We start from the raw sequence: 24900 nt of genomic DNA, 5'->3' as shown, positions 1-24900 counted from the left end.
TTCGCTTTGTATTTCGTGGGTGATTGTTCCTGTCTCTGTGTAGTTTCACCAGATAGGCTGTATTAGGTTTCACGTTCCGTTTGTTGTTTTTGTATTTATTTAGTTATTTCATGTATCGTCACTTTTTTCATTAAAGACATGAGTAACCACCACGCTGCATTTCGGTCCTCTCCTTCAACAAACGAAGAACGCCGTTACAGTATCGATAGTAGCCAAGTGTGTCGATAGTAGCCAAGTGTATCGATAGCAGCCAAGTATATCGATAGTAGCCAAGTGTATCGATAGTAGCCAAGTGTATCGATAGTAGCCAAGTGTATCGATAGTAGCCAAGTGTATCGATAGTAGCCAAGTGTATCGATAGTAGCCAAGTGTATCGATAGCAGCCAAGTGTATCGATAGTAGCCAAGTGTATCGATAGCAGCCAAGTGTATCGATAGTAGCCAAGTGTATCGATAGTAGCCAAGTGTATCGATAGTAGCCAAGTGTATCGATAGTAGCCAAGTGTATCGATAGTAGCCAAGTGTATCGATAGTAGCCAAGTGTATCGATAGTAGCCAAGTGTATCGATAGTAGCTAAGTGTATCGATAGTAGCTAAGTGTATCGATAGTAGCCAAGTGTATCGATAGCCCTGCGTTTTTATTATTAGCAGCTCATCATATCTATTTTAATATCAAGGAATATTCCACTTTTTTCTGGTCATATGAACAAAATACATTTGTGCATAAGGCAGAAATGATGCGGTGCGACTCAAGTTTAGCCATCAGGTGGAGGACGGTGTCCCCTCTCTCTGGACAGTCTCACCGGAGGAAAGGAGAGAGCAGGGACTGTGAGAGATGGACCCTCTGCTGCCAGAGAGGAAGAGGCGAAGCGAGAGGTTTCACTCTCGACAAATCTGTCCAAAATAAGCCCAACCCGTACCAGGGTTGCCATGTCTGCGGTTTTCCCGTGAAATTGGGCTACTTTGAAAACAATGTCGTGGGTGAAAATGTATTGGTTGTGGGTTGTGGGATTTTGGGCTATTTCTAAATTGCACTGCGGACACCATGGCATTTCTCTTTAAAAATATATCAATTAATTTCACTGTGACCCGTACCAGGGTTGCCATGTCTGCGGTTTTCCCGTGAAATTGGGCTACTTTGAAAACAATGTCGTGGGTGAAAATGTATTGGTTGTGGGTTGTGGGATTTTGGGCTATTTCTAAATTGCACTGCGGACACCATGGCATTTCTCTTTAAAAATATATCAATTAATTTCACTGTGACCTGCTGCTGCTGACTATTAAGCAGTGAGGCAGGCTGTTACTGAGTGAGTCAGTGAATGAGTCCGTGAGTGAGTCAGTGAGTGAGTCAGTGAGTGGAGGGAGGGAGGGGGATGGCCGAAGGGGTGTGTATTGAGCACAGTTATTGGGTGTTGAGAGAGTGCTGCTGCAGGCAGTCATGACAAGTGATGTGAAAACAACAAACTAATTAACTAGCACTAGCTAGCTACTTACTTCTCGCTCATTCTTGTTTTCCTCTTTCAATGTATCCTGACTGCACCCAGTCCTACCAATCATTACTAGGGCCAACACAGCAAGGGAAAGAAACTGAGAAATAATCATCTGACAGTTTCAGAGAGAGGGAGCGAGGATCGAACAATGTGCTTTCTCTCCGGGTATGTAGTCAGGGCTCGAAATGAAGGGCGTCCCATTGTCCCCGGGACGAAAAAAAATATGTCTGGAACGGTTCAAACAGACTCTGGGACAGTTCTGGAACGATTATTCTTTTTTTTAGAAAGCAATGACACTAAGGCAACAGATCAGGACGTTTAGCTTAGAATATTAATAAACGTATTTGGTCACATTAGAAGCACATCACATGCGCACACGGTAGTAGGCTATGCGCAAATGTTCCAAAATGCAATTAGCGGGAACACACTGTTCTAAAAAAGTGCACCGCACATGCGAGCCATTTCATGTCACAATAGAATATCTGTTAGGAATGTAGTAAGAGGGGAGATCTAAAGATGCAACAACTAGCATGGGTTGCCTTATGACTAGGATTGTGTCTTTGCCTGCTAGACAATGAAAGAAAGTTGATTTGAAAACCAATAGAACAACAGAAAATGCTGGTTTCAATGACACAATGAAGCGTTAATAAAATAATTCCCTCAACATATGGTCTGATTTTGGGAAGACATGCCTCCTAAATGAAATAAAACCTCCAGGTTTTAAACAGTTAAGTTTATGGTTAAATAGTTCCAAATTGCTGACTGCCTTGCAAGGTGGCTGATGGGTGCAGTGTGCTACAGTCACTGACCTTTCTCTCTGCTCCTGTGACCATTTGATCAGAACGAACCATGCCTCGAGTATGTCAAGAGAATCAAGCCTTTAGAAGTTCATGTTAATTATCCTACATTATAATTGTCAAAATGACTGGCTTATCTAGGCCTGTGGAGGCTGCTGAGGGGAGAACGGCTATAATTTTCATATGTTTGATACCATTCCATTCACTCCATTCTACGCCATTCCAGCCATTATTATGAGCCGTCCTCCCCTCAACAGCCTCCACTGATCTAGGCCAAATTAAAAGTCTCATTAAAGCTTGGCTACAATTTCTGATGCCTCCCTCATGTCAGTCAGCATCGGCGTGGACATGAGAGTCTGTAGCCAATATGCATATAACCTAGGCTACACTTTTACATGTAGGCTAATTATTTATTCACATTTAGCCTATGCAAAATATATCTATTTCTGGCTCAGTTGACAGCCCCATTTATCGATTTCAGTAGTAGGCTAGTCTTATTAGCCTTTTAGATCACCTATGAGTAGACCCATGTTGGCATCTCCCCCCAGAGATTTTAAATACATATTTTAATTTGGGACAGTTCATCTTCAGTGTGGGATGGTTTAAATTGCACTTTGGGATGATTCTGGGACGGTGATGAAAAAGGTCTCGAGCCCTGTATCTAGCAAGCTAGCTAGCTAACATCGGCCAGAAAGTTGAAGTCAGAGGAGCGAGAGAGCGCTGTGCAGCGACGCAGAGGTGAGGACAGAGAGGAACTGATTAACTCCATTACTGTCTATCAAATTGATTGATTGATTAATAGTAGAATAATATTCTCTTGATGTACTGGAGCTCCTCACTCTCTTTCTTTTCCATCTTCGTCCAGAAGGATGAATGACTGGGAGTTGCAGTCACACATGAATTTACATTTTTTATGACATAAAAGAAGCTAAAAATACAAACTGTTGGGGCTTTTCGATTTTTACGATTATTTTAGAGTAATGTGACTTGCATTAACACTATTTCACAATGTTTAACATTGTGTTAATGCCATATCACAGTAATGTTTTATGAAAATACATACTCAGCTTGCTTTTTGATTGCGAAAGTGATCTTGACTCAGAAAAGGTCAGTGACCACTGCCCTAGACTGATTATTAAATTAGGTGTCATTGGATACATATACAGAGTGTATTATATTATGGTGTATTATGTGAAGTAGATTATTGTGCTGTACTATGGTTTTATGTCAGTACAGCTATTTATCAGGCACATATGGAAATATGCTTCAAATAGTAGCTGGACATCAATTTGCTAATGGTTAAACCAGTATGAACAACATCATACTATACAGAACAAAACAACTTTTTTTACTTTAAAATCTGTCATTCTGTTACCAAACTGCATCTCCACTGTTCTTCAAGTATTTTTTTTTAATGTTCAGTGGAAATTGTTCAATGTAGTCCTTGTGCATAGAGTTGTATGGTTTGTTTAACTTTGTAATCATTGGTTTTGGTTTGACATACATTTGAAAGTGAGAGATCGGAGTCTCAGTGTTACTCTGTTACTGTGGAATTGCCTGTATAGACAGTTGTTGGTTGGTTTTCTCCTGGCTCCAGTCTGAGGTGTTTTTGCCGACTCTGAGTTCTTCTGACATCCAGTTGTTGACACACACACACACACACACACACACACACACACACACACACACACACACACACACACACACACACACACACACACACACACACACACTCACACACACACACACACACACACACACACACACACACACACACACACACACACACACACACACACACACACACACACACACACACACACACACACACACACACAGAGAAAAGGTCAATATAGGAGTCAAAAATGATGGAAATGCTGTTTACTCTTGTCTGCAGTAATTGACTGAATTTCCATAATCACCTTGTGTTTCCTGCCAAGCTAAAGTGACCTCTATTAGTGTGTGAGTGCGTGCCCAGTTGTATGTGCCAGAGCCTGGTTCTTTCTGTCCCCAACCAAGGAGGGCCAACAGAAGCACCTAGATCTTCTGCACATATTCTGTCAGACCTGGGCCCTGACAATAAATCTCAGTAAGACAAAAATAATGGTGTTCCAAAAAAGGTCCAGTTGCCAGAACCACAAATACAAATTGCCAGGACCATCCATCTTGCCCTAGAGCCCACAAAAGAACTATACATACCTCGGCCTAAACATCAGCGCCGGAGGTAACTTCCACAAAGCTGTGAATGATCTGAGAGACAAGGCAAGAAGGGCAAAAATATCCTCTGTGTACACCAAATAATAAATGCAGAGCAGAGCCGATACCCGCTAATGATCAAAACCCAGAAAAGAGCTGTTAAATTCTACAACCACCTGAAATTAAGTGATTCCCAAACCTTCCATAACAAAGCCGTCACCTACAGAGAGATGACCCTGGAGAAGAGTCCCCTAAGCAAGCTGGTCCCAAATCACGAGAAAACCAAAAAGATAATTACTTGACACATTGGAAATAATTAACAAAAAAACAGAGCAAACTAGAATGCTATTTGGCCCTGAACAGAGAGTACACCATGGCAGAATACCTGACCACTGTGACTGACCCAAAATTAAGGAAATCTTTGACTATGTACAGATTCAGTGAGCATAGCCTTGCTATTGAGAAAGGTCGCCGTAGGCAGACTCAGATTACACAGACCAACAAAGAATTAGAAAACAATTTTTGATAAACTCCCATATCTATTGGGTGAAATACTACAGTGTGTAACCACAGCACCAAGATGTGTGACCTGTTGCCAGAAGAAAAGGGCAACCAGTGAAGAACACCATTTGAAATACAACTCATATTTATTTATTTTCCCTTTTGTACTTTAACTATTTGCACATCATTACAACACAGTATATTGACATAATGACATTTGAAATGTCTCTATTCTTTTGGAACTTGTGTAAGTGTAATATTTACTGTTCACTTTTTATTGTTTACTTCACTTTTGTTTATTAATTTCACTTGCTTTGGCAATGTAAGCATATGTTTCCCATGCCAATAAAGCCCCTTGAATTGAATTGAGAGAGAGAGAGAGAGAGAGAGAGAGAGAGAGAACACAGGACTGGGACACTGCTGCACATGGGTCTAACTCATATTTAGATATTTTAGGACATTTTAATATAGGCTATGTAAGCAGTTTTTTAAGTGGATTAATTCATCCTGAACTTTTCAGTTTGAATCTAAGGTATTGATATAGCAATGAAACGAGATATCAATGCACATACAGCACTGTGTGGGTGACAAATATTTACATGGTTTTGTCTCCTTCGTTGGTACTATATTCCTGTGAGTTTGTAGCTTACAGTTGTGACAATGCTTACGGTAAGATCTATCTGTATCCAAGCCTCTGTCATTACAGTATCAGCCAGTGTGTTGACTGCTCTGTCAGGCTTTAGTATAACAGACCTTATAACCGGCTCATAATAACCACTGGGCTGTTGGGTGTCCTCCGTCAGTCCACCAGGCAGCTTTCAACAGAAGTGCTGACCAGCATTATTATCGACTAGCAGTAATACCTGCTGTCCTGTCTGTCTACCTGTGTGCAGTTTACCCACACTGCTAAGCATACCTGGGTTCAAATAGTATTTGAAATAGAGTATTTGCTTTAGCCTGCCTAGAGTGTCAGGTGGGTGGGGTTTGCACTTATTTTGGTTCCATTGCAATAGGCAAGATCAATCGAGCACAGGTGAAGTATTTGAAATGATTTCAAATAGTATTAGCAGGTCTTGCTGCTAAGGGATTCTCTTCAATGCATTATCTGACTGTCTGCTGTTTGTGTTTGTCAGGACACTCGGTCCGCTCGGAGATAGTTTCACTAAAACACAAGGCTGGCTTAATGAATGAATGTGGGAAAGAAAACCCTTTAACTCAGACAAGGTCCCTAGTTACTGTACCTCCTTACACTCTCTTTCTCTGGTTTAAGTCCCAACCGTTCACCTTTTATTACGATAGGAAAAAGGTGGAAACTGCTGTAAAACTGATTAACAAATGTGTTTGTGTTTTTGTGCGTATCTGCCTGTCTGCCTATCTGTCTGTCTGCCTTTGTACTTGCGTGCGTGTGTTCAATCACAAATTGTATTAAAACCCTTTTTTAAGTTTGTTGGAGGATTTGGTTTCCCCTCGCCCTTCAGAAAGATAGTCTGGAGCGTTGTTTACATTTTTCAGAGATATGGCTCCGGTTCATCCGTAAAACATTTTCTGGGTAAATCATTTTAAAGCACTACAACACTGTGATCAATGAGTCAAAGTAAATTGTGCAACTCTTTGAAATTGCCCCACTTTTCTCTTTATGTACCGTTGTTCTGTATTCTCTCACAGGTTACAGCTGAATGTGAGATGAAACGTTGTAAAATAACAACAAATCATTTCTCTCCGCAGCATTTATATATCTTCTTATTATGCAGTGCCTTCAGAAAGTAAACATACCCCTTGAATTATTCCACATTTTGTTGTGTTAAAGCCTTAATTCAAAATGGATTAAGTCGATTTTTTCCCATCTACATACAATACCCCATAATGACAAAGTGAAGACATTTATTGAAAATGAAATACAGAAATATCTTATTTACATAGGTATTCACACCCCTGAGTTAATACTTTTTAGGAGCATCTTCGGAAATTACAGCTGCGAGTCTTTCCGGGTGTCTCTAAGAGCTTTGCACACTTGGATTGTACAATATTTGCCCATTTTTCTTTTAAGAATTCTTCAATTTATTGAAAATGAAATACAGAAATATCTTATTTACATAGGTATTCACACCCCTGAGTTAATACTTTTTAGGAGCATCTTCGGAAATTACAGCTGCGAGTCTTTCCGGGTGTCTCTAAGAGCTTTGCACACTTGGATTGTACAATATTTGCCCATTTTTCTTTTAAGAATTCTTCAAGCTCTGTCAAGTTGATTGTTGATCAGTGCTAGATAGCCATTTCAAGTCTTGATTACCATAGATTACCATAAGTCAAAACTGTAACTAGAACACTCAGGAACATTCAATGTTATCTTGGTAAGCAAATCCAGTGTATATTTCACCTTGTGTTTTAGGTTATTGTCCTGCTGAAAGATGAATTAATCTCCCAGTGACTGTTAGAAAGCATACTGAACCAGGTTTTCCTCTAGGATATTGCCTGTGTGTAACGGCGTTCTTCGTTTGTTGAAAGAAAGTCGGACCGAAATGCAGCGTGATGGTTACTCATGTCTTTAATGAAGAAAAAGGTGATGATACATGAAATAACTAATAAATACAAAAACAACAAACGGAACGTGAAACCTAATTACAGCCTATCTGGTGAAACTACACAGAGACAGGAACAATCACCCACGAAAACAAAGCGAACTCAGGCTACCTAAATACGGTTCCCAATCAGAGGCAACGAGAAGCACCTGACCCTGATCGAGAACCGCCTCAGGCAGCCAAGCCTACACTCGACACACCCCTAATCAACCACAATCCCAATGCCTACAAAACCCCCCAATACGACAACACAATAACCCATGTCACACCCTGGCCTGAACAAATAATTAAAGAAAACACAAAATACTAAGACCAAGGCGTGACACTGTGCTTATATTTGTATTCCATTTATTTTATCCTAAATAACTCCCTAGTCCTTTCGATGACAAGCATACCAATAACATGATGCAGCCACCACCATGCTTGAAAATATAAAGAGTGATACTGAGTGATGTGTTGTGTTGGGTTTGCCCTAAACATTATCCTTTGTATTCAGGACAAAATGTTCTTTGCCACATTTTTTGCAGTCTTACTTAATGCCTTGTTGCAAACAGGATGCATGTCTTGGAATATTTTTTTCTGTACAGACTTCCTTCTTTTCACTCTGTCAATTAGGGTAGTATTGTAGAGTAACTCAAATGTTGTTGATCCATCCTCAGTTTTCTCCTATCACAACCATCAAACTCTGTAACTGTTTTAAAATCACCAAATCCCTGAGCAGTTTCCTTCCTCTCTGGCAACTGAGTTAGGAAGGACGCCTGTATCTTTGTGGATCTGGGTGTATTGATACACCATCCAAAGCCTAATTAATAACTTCACCATGCCCAAAGGGATATTCAGCGTCAGTACCAATTTGTGCCCTTCTTTGCGAGGCATTGAAAAACCTCCCTGGTTTATGTGGTTGAATCTGTGCTTGAAACTCACCACTCGATCGAAGGACCTTACAATTATCTATATGTGTGGTACAGAGATGGGGTAGTCATTCAAAAATCATGTTCACAACTATTATTGAACACTGAATGAGTTCATGCAACTTATTATGTGATTAGTTATGCACATTTCTACTCTTGAAACGTATTTAGGCTTGCCATAACAAAGGGGTTGAATACATATCAGTTTTCTTTAAGTCCATACATTTCAAAAGATGTCTCCAAACAAAATTCCACTTTGACATTATGGGGAATTGTGTGTAGATCAGTGACACACATTTCAGGTTGTAACACAACCAAGTGTGAATACTTTCTGAAGGTACTGTATATTCTTATTCACATGACTCATATGTACTCCTATAAAAATAGAATACTTGTCGATGTGAACATGCAAAATGTCAACCTCAATCACAGTCATGTTCTGTGCTGAGATAAGATGTAACTAATACAGACATCATACACACTCTTGCTCAATCACATCCAATAGCATACACATCAACCTACTCAGATTTACTACACACATAATATCTTGTCTCAATGTTCTAACATCTGTGGCATTGGCTCACAGGCAAACAGGCAAGGCTATAAAACAAATATTGATAGAACCTATTTCTTGAATTCTAAATATCAGACAATTGAAAGCTCTAATTTACCTCTGATGGCAGTAACTTTACAAGCACTAATTATGGTCAGTTTAGACTGAGAAGAGCATCTAGTTACGGTAAGGGGTGAAATAAGTATAGCCAGTTATAATTGTAACGGTTTAGCAGATTATTAAAAAAAGATCAGTCTTTACATGGCTAAAAGAAAAGGAATATAACATATACTGTTTACAGGAAACTCACTCTTTAGATGAAGTTGAGTTGAAAAAGGAATGGGGTGGTGAAATCATTTTCTGTCATGGACAAAGGAACTCAAAGGGTGTGATGATATTAATGATCAAAAATATCGTTCTGAATGTGCAAATAGTCAGGAATGATTTGCAAGGAAGGTGGATCCTTTTGAATATGAAAGTGGACGACAAAGAGATTTGGCTCATTAATCTATATGGTCCAAATCAGGATGATCCACACTTCTTCGAAACCATTTATACCAATTTATTGAACTTACAGGCAACAAACGATCAAATCATTATGGTAGGAGACTATAACTCAGTGTTAAGTACCTTTAAGGTCATCACTCTACAAACTATCATCACCGTGCCCTTAAGGAAATCACAAATATTATGGACACATTAGAAATAGTGGATATTTGGAGACTAAAAAACCCAGACCTAGTGAGATATACATGGAGGAAGCTTAATCAAGCTAGTCATCTTGACTACTTGGTGCATTGAGGGTTCTTGTGGGTGGGGAATGGAATTAATTGTATTTTTTATTTTTATTCTTGGGCTGGACTGTGAGAGGGGTCTCGAATGGTTGAGGGGCAGCTGTTGGGGAACTGTGGGGGATCTTGGAGGGTTCGGGTTCACGTTTTTTTGGCCTGGTGGGAGATCTGTCAACGTGCCCTTGAGCAGGGCATTGACCCTGGATGCTGCTGTGTGTCGCTCTGAATGGATGACTGGTATGATGTAGTTGTTGAGCGGCTTCACTGCATGTATATTGTATGTTTCGGATATTCAATTTGAAAAAATTATTATAAAGAAATTGATGTAACTAGTGACAGCAGTCTATGTGTATTTAAGATGGCTGTTAGATACAAAAAAGACAACAAAACAGCAGGTATTATTCTCATAAACTGTTCATAAAAATATAAAACATTTAGTAGGAGCAGATAACATTATATTATAGCAGACAACGTGTTTCGACGAACAGAAAGTTGTGATGGGTCAGCACTCAAAAAGATGTCACATAAAGATGACTTATTATTCAATTTGTTGTATTATTTTCACTGCATCGGGGATAGCGTACACAGATGTTTCGCTTTGCATCCTTCTTCAGTGTGAAGGTACAATTTTACTTTCATTCATAACAGCATCTGTAAAGAACAACCGATGAGCAGCAGGTGCTTCAAATCAGGGTTGACACTCATCTGCCAATCAGGGATGTGGCTTTTCTGTTTCAAGTTAGTCACGAAGAAATAGAGAATTATAGGGTATGGGAGCGGGCACGAAGGACAAATCATGAATCAATTACCTTAGGCGTCTGCTCACTTGAATACATTATATCAATTCATGAGATAGACCACCACAAAGGACATCAGGCACAGCCGCTCATAAAAATGTGGGGCCAAAACATGAACAATATGCTAAATCTGATATGGAGAGTGTTCTTGTATAACAGTCTACATTTGCCCTATAGAACTAATTCTTAGTTTAAACCGTGTGGAGATACAGAATGTAATTTATACATCCACATGGCTTCTCTTTGGAGTAATTTGTTGACCTAATCACCTCTGTGTGGTGGAGGAACTTTTTCGATCTCGAATTAATTAATAGAATGATTTTGTTCTATAAAGATAGTGGATTTATGTTCTCCAAGGCATACTTTCAAGGCCCGGGATGTTTTTCCAATATAACCTTATAAATAACCATATAAATAACTCCTTTAGTTGTGCAAGTTCTACGTGGCTATATATCATGGGTCTTAGACTAAGTTCATACTAAGTCAGAACATTTCCTTATGGTGCTACAAGAGGTACATGATCTACAGGGAAACATCCTTTTATGAAGGCCTCTTTTCTCTCTCTGGCCACATCGGATTTAACTAATATGTTTGATAGATTTCTTGTTCGTTTTATAGGTGAATAAAGGTGTTTTCTGGAAGGCAGAATTTAAAGAGGACTCTGGTGATAATACAGTGCATTCAGAAAGTATTCAGACCCCCTTGAATTTTTACACATTTTGTTACGCTACAACCTTATTCAAAAATGGATTCATATTCTTTCCCCCCTGATCAATATACACACAATACCCCATAATGACAAGGCGAAAACAGTAAAAAAAACTAACAGAAATACCTTATTTACATAAGTATTCAGACCCTTTGCTATGAGACTCGAAATTGAGCTCAAGTGCATCCTGTTTCCATTGATCACCTTTGCGATGTTTCTACAACTTGATTGGAGTCCACCTGTGGTAAATTCAATTGACTAAACATGATTTGTAAAGGCACACACATGTCTATAAGGTCCCACAGTTGACAGTGCATGTCAGAACAAAAACCAAGCTATGGGTTCGAAGGAATTGTCCTGAGACAGGATTGTGTCAAGGCACAGATCTGGGTAAGGGTACAAACAAATTATGCTGCATTGAAGGTCCCCAAGAACACAGTGGCTTCAATCATTCTTAAATCACTAAGACTCTTCCTAGAGCTGGCCGCCAGGCCAGTCCTCTTCTGGCTGTGCCGGGTGGAGATTATAACAGTACATGGCCAATATGTTCAAATGTTCATAGATGACCAGCAGGGTCAAATAATAATAATCATAGTGGTTGTAGAGGGTGCAACAGGTCAGCACCTCAGGAGTAAATGTCAGTTGGCTTGGGATGTTGGGATTTTTTTCAGCGGCAGGAACTGGGAGACCAGTTGGGATGGAGGGAAAGATGAACGGAGCAAAGTACAGAGAGATAGTTGATGAAAACCTGCTCAGGACCTCAGACTGGGGCGAAGGTTCACCTTCCAACAGGACAACGACCCTCAGTACACAACCAAGACAACTCAGGAGTCGCTTCTGGGCATGTATGTGAATTTCCTTGAGTGGTTCAAACAGAGCCTGGACTTGAACCCGATCCAACATCCCTGAAAATAGCTGTGAAGTGTCCCCATCCAACCTGACAGAGCTTGAGAGGAACTGCAGAGAAGCATGGGAGGAACTCCCCAAATACAGGTGTGCCAAGCTTGTAGCGTCATACCCAAGAAGACTTACAGCTGTTATCGCTGCCAAAGGTGCTTCAACAAAGTACTGAGTAAAAGGGTTTGAATACTAATGTGAATGTGATATTTTTTGAATAAGGCTGTAATGTAATAAAATGTGGAAAAAGTCAAGGGGTCTGAGTACTTTCCAAATGCACTGTACATGCCCGTGTTTATTGACAGTAGACTTGATGCCATTATGGCTATCATTGAAAGTAAGTATATATACTGAACAAAAATATAAATGCAACATGCAACAATTTCAAAGATTTTACTGAGTTACAGTTCATATGAGGAAATCAATCATTTTAAATACATTCATTCGGCCCTAATCTATGGTTTTCACATGACTGGGAATACAGATATGCGTCTGTTGGTCACAGATACAGGTACCTTAAAAGAAATGGGCCTCACAATGGGCCTCAGGATCTCGTCACAGTATCTCTGTGCATTCAAATAGCCATCGATAAAATGCAATTGTGTTCGCTGTCCATAGCTTATGCCTGCCCATACCATAACCCCACCGCCACCATGGGGCACTCTGTTCACAACGTTGACATCAGCAAACTGCTCGCTGACATGACGCCATCTGCGGTTGTGAGGCAAGTTGGACGTACTGCCAAATTCTCTGAAACGATGTTGGATGCAGCTTATGGTAGGGAAATTAACATTAAATTCTCTGGCAACAGCTCTGGTGGACATTCCTGCAGTCAGCATGCCAATAGCACGCTCCCTCGAAACTTAAGACATCTGTGGCATTCTGTTGTGTAATAATCATGCTGTTTAATCAGCTTCTTGATATGCAACACCTGTCAGGTGGATGGCTTATCTTGGCAAAGGAGAAATGCTCACTAATAGTGATGTAAACAAATTTGTTCACAAAATTCATGAGAAATAAGCTTTTTGTGCGTATGGAACATTTCTGGGATCTTTTATTTCAGCTCATGAAACATGGGACCAACACTTTACATGTTGCGTTTATAATTTTGTTCAGTATAGTTTACAGAAACTGTTCCATCTGTTTTTGCTGCGATTTATTAAGTAACTGGCTTTTTTTCAAGCTGTTAATGTCACGGATCCCTCTGGAACTTTCATTACACACACCTGGCCCTTATTCCCACTGATTGTATTTGTATATATGTGCCCTTTGGTTTCCATTGGGTGGTCGATTATTGTTACTATGTCCGTTGATCATGTGAGTACCTGTGCTATGTGTTTTGGCTTTCGTGCCATTGTGGGGCGGCAGGGTAGCCTAGTGGTTAGAGTGGTGGACTAGCAACCGGAAGGTTGCAAGTTCAAAATTCCCGACCTGGCAAGTCTGTCGTTCTGCCCCTGAACAGGCAGTTAACCCACTGTTCCTAGGCCGTCATTGAAAATAAGAATTTGTTCTTAACTGACTTGCCTAGTTAAATAAAGGTATATTCTGTCATATTCTTCCTCTGTGTCACAGATGCGATGCTGGCTATGAAGTGGGCTTACTGGTAAACCTCATTTTAGGGGGAAATGGTGATAACTATCCGCTGTCAGTATAGTAGTTTTATCTGTAGGTCATCTGTAAACTGTAGTACTTAGAGATTGTCCCTTCTTTGTAACAAGTATAGTATATCTAAGAAATGTATAGAGTTAATGTTCTTTTCCATAGTGAAGGAAATTGATTGTATTCTAGAGTTAATGTAGTTAAGACATTTGTTTAATTTAATTTCGTAACCCGTCCAGATCATAAAGCAATAGTCTATATAGTGGGTCCAATATTTAACATGATCTTTGGATCATTATTTTCATAAATAAAATCCAATTCGAATTTCCCCATGAAGAGATGTTTGTGTTTTGACCAAACAGGTCTTCCTGATCCAGTGTTGGATGCTGTATGACACAACAATACTTTCCTAACAAATACAATAATGTCCTCATGATCATCAACAACATGGGGTGACCATGTCGTAACCTAATAATAGCCAATAATATCCCTCTGATGGACGTGACCTTTAACCTAGTTGTTTGGTCTCTCTGCTGTCAGAGATAATGCCAGGGGCTTTTAACAATGTCCCAGAAATAGCTGAATAATCCTTAATCCTCTGAGCTGAATTTCTACCAAGTCTCCTATGTAATAGTCCTCTAAACCAGGGTTCCCAAACTGTCCTGCTTTCGGTTCTTAACGATTTACATGAGCTCTTAGTCATAATGCATATATTACAGTACATCATTGAGTAGAGTATGAATGATTGTGCGTGTGTGTGAGGGGTTCATTCTTTCTGCATCCGACTATAAATGTAAAGATACTCTAACCACACTGGTTTCACATCATCCTTTGGTGCTGGAGAGTGGCAGTTTCACTTGGGCTGAATTCCAAATCAAGCTGCTACCCTAGAGCTAAACTGAGCTGAGTGGCCCTGTCAGTCAATCAGTCAGGCAGCCTCAGTCCCCTCCCTTCTTCTCTCCTCCTCCACCTCTCTTCTTATTACAGAGGAGAGGTTGAGAAGTGAGCCCCACATGGATCTGTCTGCATTAATTATTAAATCGTCTCCTCCACTGTGGTAACCTTTACAGAGCATGACAGGGCAGGAGGCTAAAGTCCCAGACATTATACTGGATGGGAGGAACACACAGGAGCAGCAGAATATGTATGGATATCTGTGTGCACCACTTTGTATTACTCATTCGTTTACCCGTTCAGACGAGGCATAGTAAATGCAGAGTGACCTGTTGAAGTTGGCATGATATACTGCACCTCCTGCACAACAATGTTGTTTTATAAACCATAGCTGTGTTTTGTGCACTGTGCCCCTCCTCTAGCTGCCTAGTCAGTCTTCCACTGTCAGTTCGAGGGCAGGTAATTGGGGTTGTTTGGGGGGAGTGTTCAGTCATGCTACCTTGACAGCTCCTGGGTGACACACAGGCATGCTGAAAATCTCACTGTGTGTTTGTGTTCTCTCTGTCTGTCTGTCTGTCTGTCTGTCTGTCTGTCTGTCTGTCTGTCTGTCTGTCTGTCTGTCTGTCTGTCTGTCTGTCTGTCTGTCTGTCTGTCTGTCTGTCTGTCTGTCTGTCTGTCTGTCTGTCTGTCTGTCTGTCTGTCTGTCTGTCTGTCTGTCTCTGTCTGTCTGTCTCTGTCTCTTTCCTCTCCTCTCTCCCCCTCTCAGGTCTACAGTCTGAAGGCTCAACCTCTCACCTAGAACAACCCTCTGAACAGCAGCAACAAGACATCGCCAAGATGTTCAGCACCAAAAGGTTAGAATGGCGTCACAGATTTGTATCTATTTTTGTGCTATTGTGGGAGGGGGGGGGGGGGGGGGGGGGGGGGGCTGTCACAAATCTCAGGGCATTTTAAAATGGCTTTGTCTGATACAAACTGACATTTCATGTCAGCTGTTTTTATATTTTTGCTCATGTTTTGGAGCTGAATTTGACTTTAAGGAGAGAGGGGACTTTTGAGTTAACGTCAATACAAACTTTATTTAGCCTCTTTTCTATCACAAATAATGACAGTTTAAAGGTGCCTAATTTATTAATAGTTATATTTGTTTCTATTTTAGTTATTCTTCTTGAAATATAATGTCATTGTTTCCATAAGACATGGAGACACACGCACACACACACAATCAGACATCATCTGTAATGAAATGAAGCCAGGCATTAGTATTGCAAAAGAGAACATTAATTGCGTGTGAATTACGTCCTGAAATATAATGAATATTCACCACTGGAACTCCTCCCTCATATTTTCAGAAGTATAAAAACACTCTCATCCCAGAATAAAATCAAACAAACTGCCTAGCTTGACTAATCACATAACAGTGCATGTTCTAACAGGAAGTTACAGCTAGTTCACACAAATATATTAAATCATGGTCAAAGGCACCTTGTCTAACATCAGTGTTCAAAGAAAACCAATGGGAGTTCTCTGCCTCAAACGCTTTCTAAGAGCTTTGTCTAGATTATCCCCACATCATGTCAAATGCATGGTGGGAAAACTATTTTGTACTGTGTTGAATGCTTTTAGAACATCAACTTGCTAATAGAGGGCTTTTAAGATAATTACCTTATTAACTGAAATGAACTGAAATGTTAATCTCCCAACCGTTTTGGTCTGGTGGGGTGAAATGATACCCATTTTCCTCTGGGACCATCCTGAAAATTACCGTAATTATCCTTATAGAAGGTTAGGAGATTTCCTATGACGTTTAAAAAAAAAATAAACAGCATTGCGACCTGATGATAATACAGTATATGAACATAAGATAATGTAATATAATATAATCAAGTGAAGGCGAGTTGATTCACAAGGTGGATGAATCCCTTGATGACGAGTCCTACATGATTGAATCGTCCTGTTGCACTTGTGGTGGTTGTGTTTTGGCTGAGTGGCGTATGAATGGGTGTTGTTCCTCTTTGTCCCGCCCTGAGACAAGCGCTGTGCTAAAATTAAGACGCAATACTGTTTATTATGATTTATAGACAGCATGACATACATGTTGTCAACACACAGGGGGTAGAGGTTGTCGTGATTCTAGTCATGCATATGAAATACATATAATTATGAGCAGGTTGTGTAACGTATGGTAAAACTAAGATACCTCACTGTCTTCAAGGGGACTGGATCAACTGAACAGATGACATGGATATGCTGAAAGTTAATATTTTATAGCTGCCCATCTTGAAAATTCTGATTCTCAAACTCAATCCCATTTTGCTGAATATGAGACAAAGCGTACTTCTTCTGTTAAACTGCTGAATGAGCCAAAATACGACTGTGGAAATCTGGTTATCTGTCTAAAAGTCTGAGCTGCAACCCCCCCCCCGCGCACACACACACACACACACACAGTCACTGAAGCTTCCATCTGCATGCACACAGAGACTTTAATTAAAAGTATTTCATTAAACTTTAATCAGTCTCACGTCTGACAGAGTACTTTAGGCTACCTTGTATTTTATTGGAATGAAGTCTGGGACAGAGGAAAGGATGATAAATCTAGAACCTTCCCTTACCTAGGGAAAACACATTAGCCCTGTCTGTCTTTCATTACATTTACTATAACTTCCCTCTGATACCAGATAGACTGTTTTACTGTTATTGATGGGCCTAGAGCCTCAGAATCCAGTCACAGCTTAATCGGTCGTGTTTATACATACTCATTAAAAGGTAACTTGAGCCCCGTTAAATTTAGTCTTTCATCCAAGGGAACATTTATGGAGCGGAGAGCTGAATTACAGTTTTGTATCCAACTCATTAAAACTTTCCCCTGAAAGTCCTCCGCTAATGAAGCTAAAGCTATAAATCTGGAACGGGGGGGAACAAAGAGAGGTCCCTATAATTCTCTGAGGTTGATGTCATTTGTATCTGTATTCTGTCTGGGGATATGCTCCTCTAATGAGGCTTGCCAGTGTTTACATGCCAAAATAGCCTGAGACGAATGAACGGTGAGGAAAGGCGAGTCGAGTGGACCCAACCCCGGTACCACCTTCACTCCTCAGGTCGTTATTCAGCCATCATGCTGCCGTGCCCAAAATGGTCCTGAGACGATATTGACACAACCATTTATTTTTTATTTAACCTTTATTTAACCAGGTAGGCTAGTTGAGAACAAGTTCTCATTTGCAACTGCGACCTGGCCAAGGTAAAGTTAAGCAGTTCGACACATACAACAACACAGAGTTACACATGGAGTGAACAAACATACAATCAATAATACAGTAGAAAAAGTCTATATACTGTCACGTTTGTCGTAAAGAGGAGATCAAAGCGCAGCGTGATTAGAATACATGTTATATATTTTAATAGAGCCGGACACTAAACAAACGTGACGCTATACTATAAATGTGCAGACACAGGCAACTAGACATAGACAATAACCCACAAAATACCCAAAGAAGATGGCTGCCTAAATATGGTTCCCAATCAGAGACAACGATTAACACCTGCCTCTACTTGAGAACCAATCTAGGCAACCATAGACATATATAAACACCTAGATGATAATCAACCCCATAAACCTACAAAACCCCTAGACAGTACAAAAACACATACATCACCCATGTCACACCCTGACCTAACCAAAACAATAACGAAAACAAAGAATACTCAGGTCAGGGCGTGACATATACCTCATGTGCAAATGAGGTAGGATAAGGGAGGTAAGGCAATAAATAGGCCATGGTGGCGAAGTAATTACAATATAGCAATTAAACACTGGAATGGTAGAATGTGCAGAAGATGAATGTGCAAGTAGAGATACTGGGGTGCAAAGGAGCAAGATAAATAAATACATACAGTATGGGGATGAGGTTGTTGGATGGGCTATTTGCAGATGGGCTATGTACAAGTGCAGGGATCTGTGAGCTGCTCTGACAGCTGGTGCTTAAAGCTAATGAGGGAGATATGAGTCTCCAGCTTCAGTGATTTTTGCAGTTAGTTCCAGTCATTGGCAGCAGAGAACTGGAAGGAGATGCGGCCAAAGGAAGAATTGGCTTTGGGGGTGACCAGTGAGATACACCTGCTGAAGCGCGTGCTACGGGTGGGTGCTGCTATGGTGACCAGTGAGCTGAGATAAGGCGGGGCTTTGCCTAGCAGAGACTTGTAGATGACTTGGAGCCAGTGGGTTTGGCAACGGGAATGAAGCGAGGGCCAGCCAACGAGAGCGTACAGGTCGCAGTGGTGGGTAGTATATGGGGCTTTGGTGACAAAACAAATGGCACTGTGATAGACTGCATCCAATTTGTTGAGTAGAGTGTTGGAGGCTGTTTTGCAAATGACATCGCCGAAGTCGCGGATCGGTAGGATGGTCAGTTTTAGGAGGGTATGTTTGGCAGCATGAGTGAAGGATGCTTTGTTGCGAAATAGGAAGCCGATTCTAGATTTCATTTTGGATTGGAGATGTTTAATGTGAGTCTGGAAGGAGAGTTTACAGTCTAACCAGACACCTAGGTATTTGTAGTTGTCCACATGTTCTAAGTCAGAACCGTCCAGAGTAGTGATGCGGACGGGCGGGTGGACGGAAGGAGTTGTATGGCATTGAAGCTCGTCTGGAGGTTAGTTAACACAGTGTCCAAAGAAGGGCCAGGGGTATACAGAATGGTATCGTCTGCGTAGAGGTGGATCAACGAATCGCCAGCAGCAAGAGCGACATCATTGATGTATTCAGAGAAGAGAGTCGGCCTTCCGATTTGACACACAGAACTCTATCAGAGAAGTAGTTGGTGAATCAGGCGAGGCAATCATTTGAGAAACCAAGGCTGTTGAGGCTGCCAATAAGAATGCAGTGATTGACAGAGTCGAAAGCCTTAGACAGGTCGATGAATACGGCTGCACAGTAATGTCTCTTATCGATGGCGGTTATGATATCGTTTAGGACCTTGAGCGTGGCTGAGGTGCACCCATGACCAGCTCTGAAACCAGATTGCATAGCGAGAAGGTACCGTGGGATTCGAAATGGTCGGTAATCTGTTTGTTAACTTGGCTTTTGAAGACCTTAGAATGGCAGGGCAGGATAGATATAGGTTTGTAGCAGTTTGGGTCTAGAGTGTCTCCTCTTTTCAAGAGGGGGATGACCGCGGCAGCTTTCCAATCTATGGGAATCTCAGACGATACAAAAGAGAGGTTGAACAGGCTAGTAATAGGGGTTGTAACAATTTCAGAAAAAAAAAACATTTGACCTCTGTCATTGCCAACAAAGGGTATATAACAAAGTATTTAGATAAACTTTTGTTATTGACCAAATACTTATTTTCCACCATAATTTGGAAATAAATTCATTAAATATCCTACAATGTGATTTTCTGGATTTTTTTCCCTCATTTTGCCTGTCATAGTTGAAGTGTACCGATGATGAAAATTACAGGCCTCTCTCATCTTTTTAAGTGGGAGAACTTGCACAATTGGGGGCTGACTAAATACTTTTTTGCCCCACTGTATATTTGTTCCTGGTTCTACATTTTTTGAATGGGGCATGTTTATTTAAGATGGTGAGTAAAGGCACTTTTAAAGAATAACCAGGCATCCTCTACTGACGGGATGAGGTCAATATCCTTCCAGGATACCCGGGCCAGGTCGATTAGAAAGGTCTGCTCGCTGAAGTGTTTTAGGGAGCGTTTGACATTGATGAGGAGTGGTCTTTTGACCGCAGACCCATTACGGAAGCAGGCAATGAGGCAGTGATCGCTGAGATCTTGGTTGAAAAAATGAGTTTTTGGAGGGCAAGTTGGTTAGGATGATATCTATGAGGGTGCCCGTGTTGTTGTTGGAAGATGTTATAGTTAGGGATGGAAATTTCAGGGGTTTTGGTGGTCTTCCTAAGCCAGGATTCAGACACAGCTAGGACAACCGGGTTGGCAGAGTGTGCTAAAGCAGTGAATAAAACAAACTTAGGGAGGAGGCTTCTAATGTTAACATGTTTACGGTTACAGAATTCAACAAATGAGAGCACCTGGGGAATAGGAGTGGAGCTAGGCACTGCAGGGCCTGGATTAACCTCTACATCACCAGAGGAACAGAGGAGGAGTAGGATAAGGGTATGGCTAAAGGCTATCAGGACTGGTCGTCTAGTGCGTTCGGAGCAGAGTGTCACGCCTTGGTCATTGTATTTTTGTGTTTTCGTTATATATTTGGTCAGGCCAGGGTGTGACAGGGGTTTATGTTATTGTATTTTCATATTGGGGTTTGTAGTATTTGGGATCGCGGCTGATTAGGGGTGTTGTATAGGCTTGGCTGCCTGAGGCGGTTCTCAATCAGCAGTCAGGTGATTCTCGTTGCCTCTGATTGGGAACCGTATTTAGGTAGCCTGAGTTTCGCTTTGTCTTTCGTGGGTGATTGTTCCTGTCTCTGTGTAGTTTCACCAGATAGGCTGTAATTAGGTTTCACGTTCCGTTTGTTGTTTTTGTATTTATTAGTTATTTCATGTGTCACTTTTTTCATTAAAGTCATGAGTAACCACTACGCTGCATTTCGGTCCGACTCTCTTTCGACAAACGAAGAACGCCGTTACACAGAGAGTAAAAGAAGCAGGTTTCTGGGCGCGATAGAATAGATTCAAGGCATAATGTACAGCCAAAGGTATGGTAGGATGTGAGTACATTGGAGGTAAACCTAGGCATTGAGTAATGATGAGAGAGATATTGTCTCTAGAGACGTTTAAACCAGGTCACCGCATATGTGGGAGGTGGAACTAAATGGTAGGTTAAGGCACATTGAGCAGGGCTAGAGGCTCTACAGTGAAATAAGACAATAATCACTAACAAGGCATATTGATATTAGGGAGAGGCATGCATAGCCGAGTAGTCATAGGGGTCCAGTGAGTGGTTGGGCTGGCTGGAGACACAGCGATTCAGACAGCTAGCAGGCCAGGACTAGCAAGCTAGCAGAAAGGCCTTAGAGGGATGTCTTGACGGAGGAAAGTCTGTTTTAGCCTTTTAGCCTCCGCATGCGGTGACGGCGATAGACCAGTCGTGATGGATTAGTAGGGTTCCGAGTAGCAGAAGGGTCCAAGTCCAATTGGCAAAATAGGTATAGTGGCCCAAGAAATTGGCCGATGGATCTATACAGCTAACAGTCCAATAAGCTCTAGACAGCTAGCGGGCCGCGGTTAGCAGCTAGCGGTCCGCGGCTAGCATATTGGCTTTCAGGGGATGTCGCGATGTAGAGGCCAGTTGACCCCTCGAGCAGATTACGTCGTAGGCCAGTACCGGCAGTAGAAGGGGTCCGGGTATTGTAGCCCAGGAGTGGCTGATGGGCATCTTTAGCTAGCCGGGAGAAAGGGCCTAGCATGGGCTAGCTCCAGGCTAATTGGTGCTTGCTTCGAGACCAACGTTAGCCAGGAGTAGTCACTCGGATAGCAGCTAGCTAGCTGCGTTGATCCAGGTGAAAACGTCCAGACATATCTCAGCTCCGATCTCAAATCTTCCCAAATCCTCATTATATCCATCCTTGAGCTGGAAGAGGTGGTCTAATTCCAGTTTTGGGTCATTCGTGGTCTCTGATTGTTACCTCACGGCTGTTTACTGTCATGTGTTTCATCCCAAATGGCACACTATTTTAAGATAATTGGTCGAAAGTAATGCACTATATGGGGAATAGGGTGCCATTTAGGACACACCCCTTGGAGCAGGAACAGGAGGAAGCTGTCTGCCCTGTATGTCCTGTTGGTTTATGGCTCTGTTGCTGTCTGTTTGTTGAGAGGTCTTGGTAATGATCTGTTCAAATCAAATCAAATCAAATGTATTTATATAGCCCTTCGTACATCAGCTGATATCTCAAAGTGCTGTACAGAAACCCAGCCTAAAACCCCAAACAGCAAGCAATGCAGGTGTAGAAGCATCTGTTGCTCTCTGTTTGTTGAGAGGTCTTGGTAATGATCTGTTGCTGTCTGTTCGTTGAGAGATCTTGGTAATGATCTGTTGCTGTCTGTTTGTTGAAAGGTCTTGGTAATGATCTGTTGCTGTCTGTTTGTTGAAAGGTCTTGGTAATGCTGAGTCAAGCTGTCATGCTTGGAGCTATAATTGCTTCCAGTGTGGGCTGTAATGAAATTACTGCAACAATATGAGTGGGACTCATTAGTTTTTTATTTATTTGACCTTTATTTAACTGGGCAAGATCAGTTAAGAACAAATTCTTATTTTCAATGACGGCCTAGGAACAGTGGGTTAACTGCCTGTTCAGGGGCAGAATGACAGATTTGTACCTTGTCAGCTCGGGGGTTTGAACTTGCAACCTTCCGGTTACTAGTCCAACGCTCTAACCACTAGGCTACCCTGCCGCCCCGGACGGTTGTGGATGGACACAGACACAGACTGAGCCTAGGAGTCTGTTTAAATATGTTTGATGCTTTAATATGGCTGAGTGGCACTGAGTATGAATAAATGACAACTTCACAGGTGGGATGTTTCATGGATATTCAGCATAGAGGAAAACATCTTCCTGAATCGATGTACCTGATTTTGTCTCGTATAATGTATTCCTGTATTCCCTTTCTTCGATAATTAACATGATTTAACATATTCTATTTGACCTTGACAACTTTGTTCGCCATGACATTACAGATTACATACGTCAGCCAAAGAAGACAATTAGCCTACTTGATGTGCCACATCATCAAAACTTCTAGTTAAGATGTGTCACATCATTAAAACGTCTAGTTAGGATGTGTCACATCATTTAAACATCTACTTAGGATATGTCACATCATCAAAACTTCTAGTTAAGGAATCCATAAGAAAGGGTATACAATAAACAGAATAACAGATACAACATTGACATCCCCCCCACCCCACCCACACATGAATGCAAACACACACATACACACTCACAAACACACACATACACACACATACACACACTCACAAACACACACGCAAACCCCTTACGCTTAATGAGTTATTTATGCAGAGGTAGGGGACAGGAGAACGTTCCCCTGGGATCACCAGAGGGGATGTTTAAACCCTGCCAAGGCCTGCTGGATGAAGAGACCACCGCGTGGCTCCGATTGCTCTGACGCCTGGTCCAGACGTCCTCACTGACCTTGGGAATCTGGCCAACAAAGTACATGTAGTTTGTACATGAAAGACATGAAATCATTGAGATGCAGGTCAGCCAGCCTCATCATTCAGAGATGATTTATGTTGTGGGGTGTTTGTATTCGTTAATTTGAACCCTCTTCTTGTGGTGCCTGAGCCTGACAACAGCAGCAACAGCATAGCAGCTCATAAGGAGTGACTACAGTAGTGTTAGCTAACATGGGGAGTGACAGCAGCACTAGTACTGCCTGAGGACCGCTAACTCTGAGGGAAAGTGATGAGGGAAGGGTTTGACTCTGAGAGAGGAAAGGGACCTATTAGGTGACAGTATCGTTTGTCATGGGACACATCATCTCTGGGGCTGTAGATTCCATTTTAGAATTCAGAACCTGAGGAGGGCAAAGAGGATGTGCGGTTGCAGTCTGTCCTTCTCACTGTCTCACTGTGCACAAGACTAGGATATAAGGATAGACTAACAGTAAAATAATAGGCCATATGAATTAGGGCTGGGAATTGCCAGGGACCTGACAGTATGATATTATTGGCTCCCTATTTAAAAAAGAAGAGAGAACAGCTATGAAGGAAAAATACTGGAGTCTAAATTAAAATAATATTGTGATATTGTCAAAATGATTTGCCAACCATCGTCAAATATAATATCCTGATATTTGACCATGTTGATCCCCCCCCCCCCCCAATATTAGTATGAACTAGAGCAAACTTTACAGGTAAGTGCATTAGGTCACGCTCACATTCAACATCATCACTGATATGCAGTGTATCTTTTGTCGGCTAAAACCCCCGATCAATTCCTCTGAAAGTACTGTGGAAAAGTACTATCAGATACTGTAATGTGTTGTGGGTCTTATTGCTTATTGATGGACAGCAGAAGCAGCAGGTGTGGACTGGCTCAAGTGTTTCATTGATCTGCCAGGCTATTAATGGAACATTGTTGTCTAGCATGTTGTCTATCTACCACTGTAGACTGTCTACAAGGACTGACTGGCCCTTGCCGTGTCTCACGTTGTCTACCACTGGTGCCTAATGTACCTGGGT

The 24900-nt window shown here is 41.4% G+C and overlaps 1 protein-coding gene across 2 annotated transcripts in view; it reads left to right on the top strand.

Annotated features, from left to right (window-relative positions):
- The window catches only part of LOC109901036 (oxidation resistance protein 1-like), a 209693-nt gene that overhangs the window by 23837 nt on the left and 160956 nt on the right, over positions 1-24900 (top strand). For both annotated transcript variants that reach the window (XM_031788002.1, XM_031788006.1), the window contains exon 2: positions 15480-15567. In XM_031788002.1, coding sequence (XP_031643862.1) covers positions 15551-15567 — 17 coding nt within the window. In that variant the 5' untranslated portion in view covers positions 15480-15550. The remainder of the gene's footprint in view (positions 1-15479; positions 15568-24900) is intronic.

The sequence above is a fragment of the Oncorhynchus kisutch genome, linkage group LG2 (assembly GCF_002021735.2).
Source record: "Oncorhynchus kisutch isolate 150728-3 linkage group LG2, Okis_V2, whole genome shotgun sequence".
Taxonomy (NCBI): domain Eukaryota; kingdom Metazoa; phylum Chordata; class Actinopteri; order Salmoniformes; family Salmonidae; genus Oncorhynchus; species Oncorhynchus kisutch.
Note: the sequence above shows the minus strand (reverse complement) of the source record. Positions and strands in the feature narration are given on the sequence as shown.